At 47.1% G+C, this 16,907-nt stretch overlaps 1 protein-coding gene across 1 annotated transcript; it reads right to left on the bottom strand.

The window, feature by feature from the left end:
* Positions 1-99: 99 nt before the first annotated feature.
* On the bottom strand, positions 100-11,288 carry LOC105869383 (nuclear RNA export factor 2-like). Its single transcript, XM_075999365.1, has 20 exons — positions 11,118-11,288; positions 10,738-10,891; positions 10,353-10,436; positions 10,137-10,241; positions 9,936-10,016; positions 9,746-9,815; positions 9,510-9,598; positions 9,297-9,404; positions 9,009-9,118; positions 7,235-7,271; positions 6,697-6,765; positions 6,556-6,611; positions 6,309-6,416; positions 6,131-6,189; positions 5,892-6,007; positions 5,754-5,796; positions 5,100-5,172; positions 4,374-4,556; positions 416-476; positions 100-278 (listed from the first exon to the last, which is right to left on the bottom strand). Exons 1-20 carry the CDS (start codon positions 11,150-11,152, stop codon positions 234-236), a joined length of 1,686 nt encoding a protein of 561 aa, XP_075855480.1. The 5' UTR covers positions 11,153-11,288; the 3' UTR covers positions 100-233.
* Between the last annotated feature and the right edge of the window lie 5,619 nt (positions 11,289-16,907).

The following is a 16,907-nucleotide window of genomic DNA, read 5'->3' as shown; positions in this document are numbered from 1 at the left end:
ACACAACGTACAACGTGCAACATCATTCTTTATTATAAAAATAAACAGTGATCACGAGTGGGGAAAATATACAGAACAATTGGCTCTTTGGGTGGTTATGTGACCTGGCCTACAAGTTAACTTTGGCTTCTTGGTCAGCCTGGCCTCCAACCTCAGTTATGGGCATGCCCTGAGGCTGTTGAAAATAGAAATGAAAATGATGTGGAGACGAAGACGACATCCAAGGACTCCTTTCATGAGATTTGCTGGAAGGCCTCCTCTGGGATCTTGCCCGCGGCCTGAAGGGAAGGAGTTGGGACGTCAGAAGAGTCAGGTGTCCTGAGTTCCATGCCCAGGCCACCCACCCTCCATCTTCTTGGCCTTCCTGATGGCCCAGGGATATCCATCTTTTACCTGCTTGATTCCTGGACCTCACCTGGAGCAGAGTGAAGATCTGGCCAGCTCTGGTGTAGTTCCACTCATTGTCCTGAAGGCACCTGGGGTGGGAGAAGAACAGGTGATCTCCATTACTACCCAAGGATGGACATGCTGGCCATGCAATGCCACCACTTCACCTATGCTACTTTTTTGCTGGGACACATGTACCAATGTGAGCACTATTGTAATTATGAAGAAAGAAAAACCTAGTGAAAACCAACACGTCTATCGCTGACATTCATGTCCACTAGAATTCGAAGCAGGACAACAGCAGTGTTTAAATGGACAAGGGAGTTTAAGACATGTTGATAAAGAAAGATGTTGGAGGAAATAACAGATGGCAAATTTAAAAAAAAAATACAAGTTTCCTTTTCACTGAGGTATAACACACATACTGTAGCACGCACCATTTTAAAGTGTACACTTCAGTGCTTTTAAGTAAGTTCACAAGATTGTGCAACCATCACAACTATCTAATTCCAAAATATTTTATCATCTCAAAAAGTAACTACTTAACTCTTAGAGATCACTCCCTATTCTCCCTCCTCCCCCAGACCCTGACAACCACTACTCTGCTTTCACTCTCTATGGATTTGCCTGTTCTGAATATTTCATATAAATGTAACCATATATGTGGCCTTTTGTGACCAGCTTCTTTCACTCAGCATGATGTTTTCAAGGTTCATCCATATCAGGGCATATATCAGAACTATATTCTTTTATCTGACTGAGTAATATTGCACTCTGTGGATGCACCGCATAAATTTGTCCATTCATCAGCTAAAGGACATTTGGGTTGTTTCCACATTTTGGCTATTATGAAGAATGCCGCTGTAAACATTCATGTACAAGTGTTTGAATCAACATGTATTTTCATTTCTATCAGCATATACTTAGGAGTGGGATTACTGGGTCACATGGTAACTCCACGTTTAACATTTTGAGGAACCGCCAAAATGTTTTCCCCAGCAACTGCTCCATTTTATATTCCCACCAGTAATGCACGAGATTTCCAATTTCTCCACATCTTCACCAACACTTGTACTCTTTCATTTTATTGATTAAAGCCATCCTAGTGGGTGTGAAGTGGTAACTCACTGTGGGTTTGATTCACATTTCCCTAATGACGAATGATGTTGAGAAACCAAGAAAAGCATGGTTTTTCATGTGCTTGTTGGCCATTCGTATATCTTCTTTGGAAAAATACGTATTCAAGTCCTCTCGCCATTTATTTAACTGGGTTGTTTGCCTTTTTATTATTGAGTTGTAAGGGTTCTTCACATATTCTTGCCAGATAGGTGATCTGCAAATATATTCTCCCATTCAGGTTTGCCACTTTTCTTGATAGTGGCTGTTGATATGCAAAAGCTTTTAATTTTGATGAAGTACAATTTACCTATTTTTTTCCTTTGGTTGCTTGTGCTTTTGGTTTCATACATAAAACCTGATTGCCTAATTCAAGGTCGGGAAAGTTTACACCTAAGTTTTCTTCTAAGAGTTTTATAGCTTTAGCTCTTATGTTTAGATTCTTGATCCATTTTCAGTCAATGTTTGCATATGGTGTGAGATAGGGTTCAAAAATCATTGTTTTGCATGTGGATATCCACTTGTCTCAGTACCATTTGTTGAAAAGACTATTTTTCCTCCATTGGATTTTATTCTCAGCACCCTGAAAGATAATCAATTGACCGTAAATGTGAGGGTTCATTTGTGGACTCTCAATTCTTTTCAAAAAATTTTTATTTCAATATATTAAGGGGGTATAAGTGATTTTTTAAATATATGGATGAATTGTACAATGCTGAAGTCAGGGCTTTCAGTGTGCCCATCACCAGAGTTGTGTACATTGCACCCCACAGGTAAGTTTTTATCCCCCACCCCTCTCCAGCTCTCTCTCCTTCTTAGTTTCTAAAGTCCTTTACACCATTATATGACCGTGTGTTGCCATCATTTAGCTCCCATTTCTTAATGAGAACATGTGGTGTGTTTGTTTTTCCATTCCTGAGATACTTTACTTAGGATAATGTTCTCCACTTTCATCCGAGTTGCTACAAAACACATTATTTCATTCCTTTTTAGGGCTGAGTAGAACTCCACGGTGGGTGCGTGTGCGTGTGCGTGCGTGCGTGCGTGCGTGTGTGTGTGTGTGTGTGTGTGTGTCTGTGTGTGTGTGTATACATATAACATACCACATTTTCTTTATTCACTCACTTGCTGGGCATTTAGGTTGATTTCACACCTTTGCAGTTGTGAATTGTGCTTGGATAAACATTTGGGTGTAGGTGCCTTTTTGATGTAATGACTTCTTTTCCTTTGTGTAGATACCCAGTAGTGGGATTGCTGGACCGAATGGTAGGTGTACTTTAGCTCTTTGAGGAATCTCCATACTGTTTTCCACAGTCCCACTGTAATTTACAGTCCCACCAACAGTGTATAAGCATTCTTTTTTCACCACGTCCACACCAACATCTATTGTTTTGTGACTTATTATGGCCATTCTGATAGGGGTTAAGGTGGTATCTCATTGTGGTTTTAATTTGCATTTCCCTGATGATTAGTGATGTTGAGCGTTTTTATCATGTTTGTTGGCCATTTGTCTATGTTCTTTTGAAAAAACTCTGTTCATGTCTTTTGGCCACCTTTTAATGGAGTTATTTGTCTTTTTCTTGCTGATTTGTTTGAGTTCCTTTGTAGATTCTGGCTATTAGTCCTTTATCAGATGTATGGTTTGCAAATATTTTCTCCCATTCTGTAGGCTATTTACTCTGTTGATTATTTCCCTTGCTGTGGAGAAACTTTTTAATTTAGTTAAGTCCTATTTATTTATTTTTGTTGTTGCTGTATCTGCTGTTGGGGTCTTAGTCATAAATTCTTTGCCTAGGCCGATGTCTAGAAGAGTTTTTCCTACGTTTTCTTCTAGAGTTTTTATAGTTTCAGGTCTTACATTTCAGTATGTAATCCATCTTGAGTTAACTTTTGTATGTGGTAAGAGATAGGGATCCTGTTTCCTTCTTCTGCATGTGCCTATCCAATTTTTCCAGCACCATTTGTTGAAGAGGGTGTCCTTTCCCCACCCTGCATGGTTTTGTCTGCTTTGTTGTATGCTCTGGTGTATGGTTTTGTCTGCTTTGTTGAAAATCAGTTGGTAGTATCTATATGGTTTTATTCGTGAGCTCGCTATTCCATTGATTCTTACATCTGTCCATATGCTGGTACCACACAGTCTCGATTACTGTAGTTTTGTAGCACGTTTAGAAATCGTAAAGTGTGAGTCCTCTAATTTTATTGTTCTCTTTCAAGATTATTTTGGCTATTCTGGCTCCACTACATTTCCGTATGAATTTCAGGATCAGCTTGTCAATTTTTGCAAAGAAGCCAGCTGGGATTTTGACAGGGATCGCGTTAAATCTGTAGATTGTTCTGGGTAGTATTGCCATCTAGACGATATTAAGCCTTCCAATCTATGAAAATTAGATGTCCTTCTATTTATTTAGGTCTTCTTCAATTCTTTCAGCAATGTTTCGCAGATTTCGGAGTATAAGGTTTGCACTTCTCTTGTTACATTTGCTCTTAAGTATTTTACTCTTTCTGATGCGATTGTAAACACGCTTGTTTTCTTATTTTTTTTGTTTGTTCATTGAAAGTACATAGAAATACTGATGATTTCTGTATATTGTATCCTGCAACCTTGCCGAACTTGTTTATTAGTTCTAGTAGTTTGTTGTGGTGGATTCTTTCAGATTTTACATATGGAAGGTAAAGTCGTTTGAGCATTATACAACTTTAAAAATTCTTCACACATATCAGTATAAAAGTATGGCACATTTTTCATGGGCCCACTGTTTTTGGAAGCAAAATATCCACATAGTTGTTTTTCCACATTGTATCTGAGTTTCCATTATCTACTCCCCAGCTGTCCCAACTCCCCCCTATCCCTGTGCACACCCAGCACTCACTTCTGAGACCACTCGAGTTTCATCCCAGACTGGGTGGAGAAAGCCAGCACCATTTCCTGCTGCTCCTGGGAGAGGGCAGGCACAGGGAGGGAGCAGGGTGTGGACAGTGGAATGGACAAGGTGCTCTGGGTCTCTTTGGAGCTGGTGTCCCTCACAAACAGCTCATCATTCACGATGCACACACTGGAGGAAAAATGAACCCTCAAACAGTTGGAAATATAGGCAACCCCACGCCCCCCAAAATGCGACCCTCCTTAGCCACTGCCCCTCAGCAACCAAACTCCCTCCATATCCTGACTGTGCCTGGCTCCCAGCTTCCTTGGCTGGTACCATCTAACCCTCTCACAGAGCCCACCTTTGGAGAGAGGAGAGATTGTCTACCAGCTTCTCTGCATGTGTAGATTTAACCCAACTGCATTTACCCTGTACAACAGCCCAAGGAAGTGGATGTGCTTATCCCCACTTTCAGAGGAAGGCACTGAGTCAGTCACAGAGAGGTCAGGTAACTTGATCAAGGTCACATGGTTAGTGAGTGTTGGGGGTCAGGAAGAGAACCCGTATTTGGACTCCAGAGCCCACACTCTTAAACACTAGGCTAGACTGCTCCTCGGATCTATCTGTTGGCCTTCCACAATATTGAGAATGCCTCGAGGACTACACCACTACATCGCCACACCACTGGCCCCAGGCTGGGATGGGTGTTCCCACCCACAACACAGGACTTACCTGGAATTTCCGGCAGGGGTCGCGATGAAGGTCCGGGTGAAAGCAAGAACAGAATCCTGACACTTTCCTTCCACTTCAAAGACAACAAAAAAATACCCCCTCAGAGTTGCACATGCTTTACTTGCTCACAAGGCGTTACCCAGGCAGCGTCTTACTTGATACTCATGCTGAAGGAAGCCGGACCGGAACAACTGCTCACTTGGAGTCAGGAGGGTATGGTGGGAATGGGGAGAGTAATAGGAAGAATCCACTCCCAGTGGATAGAGCCCCTATCATGTGCAGGGCCCTGTGAAAACCACTTCCCAAGTTCACTTGATTCCTGTGTCACAGTAGCCCAAGAGATGGGTATTATTAGCCCCACTTTGCAAATGAGGGAACTGAAGGGTTAAGTGACCACCCCAAGTTTGCAGAGTAAGGACTCGAGATGAAAGCCATCAAGCCCCACAGCCTGTGGCCTTAACATCTGAGCCATGCGGGGCAGACAGGCATGGACCTAGGTCAGAATGTGATGATTTGTGGGCAGAGTCGGGGCCGGAGAACACAGAGGGAAGAATAGGACCGAAAGGAATGAAATCGGGGAAGCTGGGAGAGTTTTGAGAGGAAGCCGAGGCAGGGGGCAGTGTGGGACCTGGGAGGGGACTCTGAGACACTCACCTTCCTTGAACACCCCACTGACAGAGAAGCAGAGCATCCTTTCCTGAAAGGGAAGAGCCCAGGCATTCGGCATCCTCCTTAACCTGCTACCCACCTCCAGCTTTCTGGGCCTGCCCGAGGGAGGAAGCAGGCACTCACCGCCTGGAACCACACGTCCACCAGGAAGGAGCTGAGGTCATGCTGAGTTTTGGGCAACTCGCTGAGGGAGTCCACGATGTCACGTTTTGTGTGCTTCAGCAGCTGTCTCCGCAGGTCTGTGAGGGGAGGAGAAGCAAAGATCAGGGGCTGCCTCACCCTGGCCCTGGGCCCCTGTGACTGTCCCCTTCACCCCCCCCCCCCCGCCTTACCCTGCCCAGTCTTCCCCTTTGCACACTTACAGGGGTCCTTGAGCATTTTCAGATTCCTGCTTTCCTTCAAGTACTCGCACAAGTTGCTCCTAGGACAGCAAGAGGAACAGGAAGTGGTGGTCCAGCCAGTACAGGTTTTCCAGGAGCCAACCTGTGTCTGCTGGAGAGCCACATGGCCCCGGAGCAGAGTCTCAGCTGTGATACTCACGAAGCTGGGTCCTCGGGGTTGAAGGGAATGGTCAAGGAGAAGCAGGCCTCCTCGTGGTAAGCATCCAGGAGACTCTGTCGGTCTCCAGAATCATAGATCAAGAAATACCTGTAGGGGAGCAATGACGTAGGCTACCTCTGTAGTCTGGTTCCCAAATGAGATTTGAAATCTCCCATGAGTAGGCCTGTGCTTGGGTGGCCCAGCCTGTCCCAGCCCTCCCCTTCCTTGTGGTCCCAGGGGTACTTACTGCTGCAGGAATTGCAGGACTAGACTCTTTAGGGTCTCAGATCCTTTATGGCTTTCCTGGAATTAAAAGACATTTTAGACTACACAGATGATAAAACATCCCTTGAAGCACACCACATCTTGCTTGGTTCTTCTTCCTCACCTGGCAGGATTTTACTAACTCAGGGACTTCAGTGTCAGTGATAATTGGTGGAGATAACTCTCTGCCATCCTGCAGAAGGGAAGAGAGAGTCAGCAGTGGAGACCAGGGAGGTGGCACTGGAGGACCAATGAGACGAACAGGTCCAGAGGAGAACAAGAGTCAGAGGCCAATTGTGAAATAACTCTAGAAATTCCAGCGGGCATCTTCATTACAGGGTGCTGGAAGTCTCTACTATTATATGCCAATCTCTCTCTCTCTCTCTCTCTCTCTCTCTCTCTCTCTCTCTCTCTCTCTCTCTCTCCCTCTCTCTCTCTCTCTCTGTCTCTCTCTCTCTCTCTCCACCCCCCTCTGTTTTTGGATATCTCTTTCAGGGAGAATATTCTTGCCTTTTTCAAGTATCCACGTGCTCCAAAATGGATGAGGGTCTGATGGAAACATGTAATCTAGGCAAGACTCAAAGGGCTTGAGGGCAGGTGCGGAGGTCACGTATGTGAGTAAGAGTAAGAGGAGACAAGGATGATGGTAGGTAGGTACTTACCAGGCATAACAATTTGGGGAAACAATCCCGGATGGCACTGTCCAAAATGAAAAACAAAATGAAATGATTGACAGTTCAGGCTTGCATAATCAATCTCAATCTCTCTCTCTCTCTCTCTCTCTCTCTCTCTCTCTCTCTCTCTCTCTCTCTCTCTCTCTCTCTCTCTCCTCCCCCACCTCTGGCTCTCCTCCCTCTTCTTCCTCCTGGAAAGCCCCCACCCGGACTGCCCTGACATCCTTCTCCAGTGCCACAAGAAGCAGAAACTTGAGCTACGCTCCAGGGATTCCTTGCTCTCCCTGCCTCCCTTTCCTTCCTGCAGGTCCCCATGAAAGGCTCCGCAGGGAGCAGGGAATGGGGTGGGAGCCCAGGTCTCTGCTACCTCACTGGGTGTCCACCATTCTGCTGGGTCTGGCTCTGGCTGACAGCAGCTCACCCCCCAGGGATGGCCCCAGATGCTGGGGCAGAGAGGCCAGCGAGTCCAGGCTCAGGAGGCAGGGAGGGAAAGGTGGGGGGATAGCAGGAAGGGGCATGAAGATCTAAGAGGGAGAGATGGGGAAGACACAGGAGAGGCCAAGGAGAAATAAGAAGCAAAGCAGAAGGAAGGAAACGATGCTCTCCCATGGAGGTGGGGGTCAGGGAGGAAGAGAGAAGGAAAGGGCTCCCCTGCGGCTGCCCTTTCCCTCACCTGCCCCTGGCTGGCCCTGGGAACTGAGGCAGCAATGGGAACCACACACCCGTTGGACAAGGGCCTATTGGATGCAGGTGGGTCCTCTGTCACCTGGGTGAGCCCAGTCTGAGCTGGGCATGGGAAACAGAGCAGCCACGGGGACAGGAGACCTTCCCCAGAAGGAGTGAAGCGTCAGGCTCCAGCTCAGCATGGGGTTGAGGGTCTGGGACCCCCTCTCAGGATCACCACGTTCTGTCCTGATGGTCCCGACCCAGCTGTGCACATCTGAGCTGGCACCATGTCTGAGGTGTCATTCCCATCTCGGGATACCCAGGGCTTCTCTGAAGGACCAGGCAGGATGGTGGGAGGTGCGGGGGCAGGGAGAGGCAGTACCCTGAGAGGCCTATCCTCTGTCTATGTCCTCCACCCTCTGCCTCCCACTCCTGCCTCGGGAAGCCCTTTGCTCCCTGGCGGTGGCTCACTTCTGGCTCCTTGATGCAGGGAACCCAGGTTCCTCCCCAAGGAGGACCCAGCTCCTGCCACTGTGCCAGAGGAACGGATGTCATCACGGCAGACACCCAGTGCCTCAGCCCTCAGCCCTCAGCCTGGGGCAGGGAAGCCACCACCTCAGCCCAGGACAGGTGGGCGGGCCTTTATGGAGCAAGGGAAGGAGGGCCCCTCTCAGAAGGGGGGAGGGGAGGCCCATGTCAGCACGGAGCCAGGAAGGCCTGGCTCAGCGTGGGGTCCAGGGCAGGAGGACCCTTCTCAGTCCAGGGCCCCAGGATCTGGCCCAAGGCTGAGCACCCTGGTCCTGGTGAGGCGGGGAGCCCTGCTTCCTGGAGCACACTCATGGAGGGCGTCCTGGAGGAGGCTGGCTGCAGAGAGGTGGAAAACACACCCCCGAACAGGGCAAAAGGGGAGCAGGCCAGGGAAGGGAAGGAGACCTGTGAGCAGAACTGAGGGACGCAGACAGAGAGGAGAGGGCAGGGCCTGTGATCCTCCCCGAGGGCCAAGGCTGCCTCTCCCTGCAGAAGGGCACTGTCAGGGGCAGCTCAGCCTCCCAGGGGGCGAAGGGGACCAGGAAAGGTGACAGAGGTTACCACTGACCTTATGTATGTGGACTGGTCTGGGAAGGTGCGGCACAAGGGGTTCCCTTCCAGCCACAGCTCTTCCAGCTTCAGCCCTTTGATCTTGTCCAACTCGCATGCCGACTTCAGCTGAGAAGTATGAGGGGAAAACCGGAAAGAGAGTCTCAGGGAAAGAGAGACATCCGGGACCCTGGTCCCCTCAGTTCCCTCCCTCACCCTCAGGTACTTCTGCCTGCCTGTTGTCATCACCCCGATGTGCACTACCACCTACCCTCCACCCAAATTTGTCCTGGATCCCTCCTCTCACCTCATTTTTGGAGAGGTTCAGGATCTTGACTTTGGGAGCCTTCTCTATAATGTCAGACAGGCCATCCAGCCGGTACAGTTTGTTGTTGCGCAAGTTCAAGGACAATAACTTTGGGGGAAGAACAGTTAATTAGAGTGATGTTTACTCTCTAGGGCCTCGGAGTAAAACCTGCCCTTCATCCAACCTCTTCCAGCCCTCTACCTAAGGCCTCACCTCAGGGAAATTCATCTCAATGATCTGCAGGGTGGCAGCCATGCAGTTTCTTCGATTCAGGATTATGTCCATATCACGCCCCACCAAGTCTTCAGAAAAGGGAATCGGAAGGCTGAGAGGGGTTCGCCTGGACCAGCGGCAGCACCCACCCCTCCCCAAGTTGCCATCCCTGAGTCTCCCTCCCAGGCAGACCCCTCTGCCCTCACCTGCCCTAGAGTCACTGCCGACAGCCATACCTGGGTCAAAACGGAGCTTCTGGAGGTCAAGAGCTTGCTGGGAGACATCATATCGTTTGTTCACGGTCAGCTGCAGAGACAGAGGTGGTGAGTGACTCTGAGGCTGTGCTGGCGGTGGTGACGGGGGAATCGGGGCAAGAAGAGGTGAGTCAGGGAAATGGGCATACAACGTGCCTTGAGTCTGCATTACCTTTAGCTGCTCCATTTGTTTTGGCTTCAACTTATTTTGCACAGAGTAGGGTACAACAGAAGGACCGACAAAGATAGATATCTGCAGGAAGGAGAGGCAGGGTAAGCTCCAGGACCGCTAATCCCACAGAAAATAAATGACCAGCCCTTGGCCTGTCCTCCTGCCCTGAGACTAGGTACAGGGAATGCCCCGGACACGCACCTTTCGGTTCTGCTCATCGCAAACCTTGTGGCTGACATCCTTCAATGCAGAGGCAGCACCGGCATCCTGGACAAAGAACTGGGCCCTATTTTTAAAGTAGTGGAACTACGGGGAGTGAAGGCCAGAGCAACAGTGTCAGAGGCCAACAGCCCCTGCTGAGCCAGGCCTCTCCCCTTCCCATGTGCCCACCCAACTGGCTTCACCATCCTCTCTTACATCGACCGGTGTGAAGGGGACACTGCAATGGCTCTGGATTGAGTTCAGGAGCCATGTCCTCTCATACTTTATCCCGTAAGGAATCTAAGGGTGAAAAGAAGAAAATAGGAGAGAAGAGAGACACCACGGAATTAAGCCTGGAGAAAGAACACACCCAGCCAGCAGTTCTCTTCCAACGTTCTACCTAGCTTTCTTTCTTGGGCTTCTAAAGAAGGGACCGCTGACAGGATTTCCTATTTTTGTGCCAAACATGGATTCCCTAAGCCCCCTTACTCTCCATTCAGAAGCCCTCCTCCAAATAATCAACTTAAGGTGTTTAATGTAGTCTTACTTCTGGAAGGTTCCAGAATGTTCTATCTAATGTAGATCTTGCCAAGACACTCACTGTGACCTTGAACCAGCTCTCCATGGTTCTGCCTCCTGTGTTCTCCCCCACTGATCTCTCTGGAGATTTTCTATCTCTCCACACAGTGATATGGATTTGGTCTTCGTGATGGCATTTCACTCTCCTCCTGTTGCGTCGGATGGTATAAGGAGTGCTGTGGGGATGGGGAGAGGAGGAGGGGGTCCATGAATGCTAAGGAAGTCTTCCATACACCCTCCCCTCACAGACACCAGGGCTACAGTTAGGATTGCTCAGCCATCATTCCACTTCTATCATCCTTCACTTTTTCAGTCAGAAAAGTAAGAGAGAGCCACAGAGAGCGAACGAGTTGCACTGCCCCAGGGGCTACTACGTGCAAACCAGGCTGTCTGATCACTTACTGTCTTACTTGGGGGTCCTCGTGGACATCCCTCATCTCCACGTCTCCATCACCCTCCTTGCGGTGGGAATGCGGACGCTCATATCCTCCATGTTCACAATGCAGGTTCCTTTTGCCAAAATCACCCCGGAAATAACTCCCACCTTTCTTCCTTCCTTGAGAATGGCAACCACCATCATTGTGTTCTAAAATAGGAATAAAAATTAAAGTCTGAAGACACATCAGTGGTCCACCTAACAAGTACTACATCTTAAGCTAACCTCATGATAAGGCAAGCAAAGTGCCAACCTGCACCAAGGGACCAATCACACAAACCCCAGAAAGCAAACTCCTCTGCCTGCCTGTCTGGACAAGAGAGCCTTATCTCACAGGTGGCACGATCCCGGAAGAAATCTTGGAAGAGGAAGCAACTGTGTTGAACCTTTTTAAAAATGGAGCAGGTTTTATAAAGAACAGAGGTGTGTGTGCGTCCCATGGGTCAGACTAGACACCAGCCACACACCAGGAAGCTGTCTTAATCTTGCCTCCTCTCAGGCTTCTCTTATCTAACAACGACATCAATCCCTGGGAGGCAACCTCTCTCACACCTCCCACATCCAATCAGCCACCAGACTGACTCTGTGAACCGTCAGCAAGCTGCACTTCCTTTGCCGATGCAGTACAAGCTCTAATGGCACGTGGGACTGATGTGACGGCTTCCTTAAACCATCCACCTGCCTCCAGTCTTGTCCCCAGCAATGCTCGGTTTGAAATATCGAGAGAAAGCTTTCTTTTTGCCCAGCCTGAAATGCTTTCAGTCCAGGAGACAAGGCCTCCTAAACTCAGCTCTTCTATAACAAGGGTCTGAATGGCAAACTGGAGTAACAAGCATCAACTACAATTTCCACATGTTTGGAGATTTCCCTGTTATCTTTCTACTTTTATTCTATTATCATCAGAGAGCACACTTTGTATGATTTCAGTTCTTTTAGATTTGTTGAGGTCTGTTTGATGGCCCAGGAGATGGTCTGCTTTAATGAACACTACAAGACGCTTGAAGGAGGGGAAGTGCACTCTGCTGTTGTTGGGTGGAGCATTCTATTTGTATCATCTAGATCCTGTTACTGTATTGACTGTATTATTCAGATCTTTTGGATCCTTGCTGGCTTTCTGTCTAATAATTCTATCCCTTGCTGAGAAGAGGGGGTTGAAGGCCCCAGCCATAACTGTGGATTTAGCTATTTCTCCATTCGGCTCCATCGGTGTTTGCTTCCTGTACTTTGAGGCTCTGCTGTTCAGCAGGTACACACTTAGGATCATTATGTCTTCCTGGTGGATTGATTCTTTCATCGTTACGTAAGGCCCATCTTTGTCTCTCATTAATTTTCTTTTCTCAGACATCTAGTTTATTGGATAACGTCGCCTTGGGCATGCTTACGAAGTGTTTCAGTTATATATCACCCTGTATTCACTCTTACGAACGGCGTGGCTGTTCGCCCCTCCCCAGCCCCCACTACCCACAAACATATCCAATTCACCATGTGGCAAGATTTATTTTTAATCTACAGAAGTAAGATAGTCTTAATCCTCTCTCCCACAGTTAGCTTCACTTAGGGTATTTTATTTTTACCATGGGCAACTGAAACAATATACCGGCAGACAGTAATTCTGCTGGGGTTTTCCTGGGGGTGGGTAGGGTATGGGGATTAAGGCAATTAGACCTTTAGAAACCAGCGTCCTCTTGGGCGCTAACATTTAAGGTTCTCTAGGTCTCTGTGTTACACATGTCATACACTAATTACTACACGTTCTCTCGGGGCACACTTGCGAATAAAAATTCGTTCACTGCTGATCTTTCCAGGATGTGGTGATCATGGCCAGGCCTCAGTTTAATACTTCTAGTGGGGTGAGGGTATGATCTACTGTCAGTAGATCTACTTTCAGTATATGATCTACTGTCAGGACAGCCTTGCTACTCACAACTTTTGGGACTTTCCCTGTGTGGCACTGAACATGAAATTAAGCGTGGGTAGAGCATTTGTCCTAGACATTCCACGCGCTCATTCCCGAAAACTTGGAGGTGGCCTGGAGTGCTCTCTTTCTCTCACACTCCACATCCAATGGATCAGGATGGATACACCTTCTCTTGGCTTTACCTCTGAAATATATCCATCAAACAACCCTATCAAAAAATGGGCACAGGACATGAACAGAAACTTTCCAAAAGAAGACAGAATAATGGCCAACAAACACATGAAAAGATGCTCAACATCTCTAATCATCAGGGGAATGCAAATTAAAACCACAATGAGATATCACTTATCTCCAGTGAGAATGGCCTTTATTAACAAGTCCCAAAACAACAAATGTTGGCATGGACATGGAGATATAGGAACACTCTTACACTGCTGGTGGGACTGCAAACTAGTTGAACCTCTGTGGAAAGCAATATGGAGATACCTTAAAGCGATACAAGTGGATCTGCCATTTGAACCAGCAATCCCATTACTGGGCATCTACCCAAAAGTACAAAAGACACTCTACAAAAGAGACACCTGCACTCAAATGTTTATAGCAGCACAATTCACAATTGCAAAGCTGTGGAAACAACCCAAGTGCCCATCAATCCAAGAATGGATTAATCAAATGTGGTATATGTATACCATGGAGTACTAATCAGCTCTAAGAAACAATGGTGATATAGCACCTCTTGTATTTTCCTGGCTAGAGCTGGAACCCATTCTATTAAGTGAAGTATCCCAAGAATGGAAAAATGAGCACCACATGTACTCACCAGCAAACTGGTTTCACTGATCAACACTTAAGTGGACATATAGGAATAACATTTATCAGTTGTCAGGCAGGTGGGAGGGGGGAGGGGGTGTGTATATACATACATAATGAGCGTGGTGTGCACTATCTGGGGGATGGACACGCTTGAAGCTCTGACTTGAGGCGGGAGGGGGGCAAGGGCAATATACGTAACCTTAACATTTGTACCACATGATATGCTCAAATAAAGAATATATATATCCAGATATATCCAGAGTCTGGCCACTTCTCACTCCCTCCCTTGCTACCACCCTGGCCAGGTCACCAACACCTATCTTCTGGATTATGTGGCCTTCCAACTCTTCCCTCTGCCTTTTTTTTTTTTTTATCTGAACAGACTTTATTTTTTATTTCAAAGTATTATGGGGTACAAATATTTTTGGTTACATGGATCACTTTCATAATGCTTGAGTCAGGGTTATAAGTGTGCCCATCACCCATATAGTGTTAGTTGAACCGTTTGGTAGGTTCCACCCATCCCCCCTTCCCTTTCTCGCTGTTTTGATTTCCATTGAATTATACTCCCCTCTGTGCACATGTGTGCTGATCAGTTAATTCCAACTTAATAGTGAGTACATGTGGTGTTTTTTTCCCATTATTTGATACTTCACTTAGGATAACAGTCTCCAATATCATCCATGTTGTTGTGAAAGGCATTAAATCATCTTTCTTCATGGCTGAGTAGTATTCCATGGCACACATATATCACATTTAGCTAAACTTGCTCCCTTACCATCTATTTTCAACACAGCAGGCAGAGTGATGTTTCAGAATGTAAGTCACATCTTGTCATTCCTATGCTCAAAATCCTACAATAGGGGTTTGGAGCCCACCGATATGTTACAAAGCCATGAGTCCATAAGATACTCAAATACAACAACAAACAGATCCTTACTGGTATCATTTGGAGGACACCAGGGAACCAACTCATTTTCACAAAAGCTCATAAATGAAAGAAAAAAAAAAAACAACAAATGCTGAAGTGAGGGTTAAGGGTGCATGGTCAATGTATGGTGTACAGAAAGAGTCAGAGTATGTTTGAGAACCGACATTACTTTGGAAACCACTGAGAGGAAAGCGTAAAAGTGAGCTAGCCAACAGCCACAGCTACAATCTTGGGCAAAGCCTCGTGCTGAGAACCCCACAGGAGAGCCCGCGTGTGAGAAAAGGCCACAGAGGGGGCCCGATGGATAGAGGCACTGAGGACAAAACACACAGGCACACGTCCACTTACTGAATTCCCGCATCTCAGCACAATCCCTGCCTCGCAGTTGTGCTGTCAGAATCAAAGGCACTAACAGGAGCAGTATAAAGCCGCTAGTGCTTCTCACACAGACAGCCTGGGTCCCCACTCAGGCTCCACCATGTCCTGGCTGATCCTCCCTCATAGACACAGTAGTGAGTATCCTTTATGACATCATGTTGCGTTCCTGCTGGTACTTCCTGTGTCATTTGGAATTTTGCCTACATCATTGCCATGCCACTGAGTACATGGAAACAGCATCCCTGCTGTGGTAGCGAGACAATGGCAAGCGACGACTTGCTCAGTTGTGGGCAAGCTCACTAGGTTTCTCTTGACCTCCTCACAGAAATCCCATGAGAATTGTATCCACAATCTCTTTTCAGATCATGACTAGTATTAGGCTCACAGACATTAGGTACATTTCCCAGGATTTCTCAGCCAGGGAAGTCGCAGAACAGGATTTATGTCCTCACCTATTGGTCTGCGCTCACACCCTCAGTGCTCCTCCAGCACCTGCACTGGTTCGCTACTAAGGGTGAGCTTTCAGGTCTCATGGACAGATTTCTGTGAGCAGGCCAGGGATGGTATTTTGTGCTAGTCACTCCTGTTGGGGTGGGAACCAGGTGTCTTGCCCAGGTGGGAGAAATCCGTTTGGGTCTCAGGGTTTGCAGATTAGGAGTCACTCTGGGCTGGCAGTGTCTGGCATAGAATGGGGAGGGGCTAAGGATATTTGTCGAAAGAAAGCATGTGACACAGACTTGGGAGCATCAACAGAACCACTCTTGAGAATACATCCATCTCAACCATTTCCAGTGCTTTTTTTTTCCCTTTACAATTTGGTGTTTTAATTTTTGAATGATTGTTCAAATTAAAGAAGTAATACATATGGAAGTAACATTCATAGCGTGTCGGGGAGGAAGGGTTGGGTAACTTCACACCTAATGGGTACGGTGCGTGATGTCTTTGGGTTGGGCACGCTTGTAGCTCCGACTTGGGCGATACAAAGGCAATATATGTAACCAAATTGTTTGTAACCCCCTAATATTCTGAAATAATAAATACATAAATAAGAAAGGAATAGAGCTCTCTGTACAAAAAAGTAATGGAATGATACCCACGGGTTTGCCAGGATTACAGAGCATCTCCAGGGGTGGAGGCTAAAGAACCCAGTGGAGCACAGCTTGGGCTTTAGAGTGCGTCCGAGATTTTGAGTCCCTGATCGACAGCGTCCCGGGAAAAGTATATGAATATCTTCAAACATCAGAGATATTTTCCCAAAGATACCTAATGACATTTACTCCAATATACATTTCCACTGTCCATGTGCGAGTCTAACTGCCTGCAATACGCTTAACCGTTCAAAAGTCGTTCTTAAACTTTGACCCAGACATTTCACGTTCTGAATGTATCATACAAAATATTCTGTCTAAATGTATACATCTAATTATATGGCTGCACCTTACAGTCTCTTTGGGATGGAAGGACGAAGGGACCAGAGGATGGCTGATGTTGTTGGGACAGGGGTAGAAATGATTGTCTTTGGCGCCACATACAGATGGGAAAGAAGGGGTGTGAGTACCTGATATATAGAGTAAAGAGGCCAAGGGATGGGTGTATGGGTCATAAGGAGGAGGGCGAGTATTGGGAAGAGAATGAAACACACTGCGAAAAAGCCTCTGAGGAACTGAATTCACCCTAGCGATATGCTCCCCTCTGGAAACCCTCTTTTCTTTCCGT

The sequence above is a fragment of the Microcebus murinus genome, chromosome X, assembly GCF_040939455.1.
Source record: "Microcebus murinus isolate Inina chromosome X, M.murinus_Inina_mat1.0, whole genome shotgun sequence".
Taxonomy (NCBI): Eukaryota; Metazoa; Chordata; class Mammalia; order Primates; family Cheirogaleidae; genus Microcebus; species Microcebus murinus.
The sequence above is the reverse complement of the archived record's forward strand: the minus strand, read 5'-3'. Positions and strand labels throughout refer to the sequence as shown.

Bases quoted from the DNA above. Each gene is read 5' to 3' on its own strand.
- LOC105869383 (XM_075999365.1), bottom strand. From the start codon at position 11,152: ATGAGGGATGTCCACGAGGACCCCCAAGTAAGACA. The intron at 6,612-6,696 runs GTGAGGAAGAAG...TTTTAATTCCAG, and splicing joins AGTTAGTAAAATCCTGCCAG to GAAAGCCATAAAGGATCTGA. The intron at 279-415 runs GTGAGGTCCAGG...CCTTCCCTTCAG, and splicing joins AGATCTTCACTCTGCTCCAG to GCCGCGGGCAAGATCCCAGA.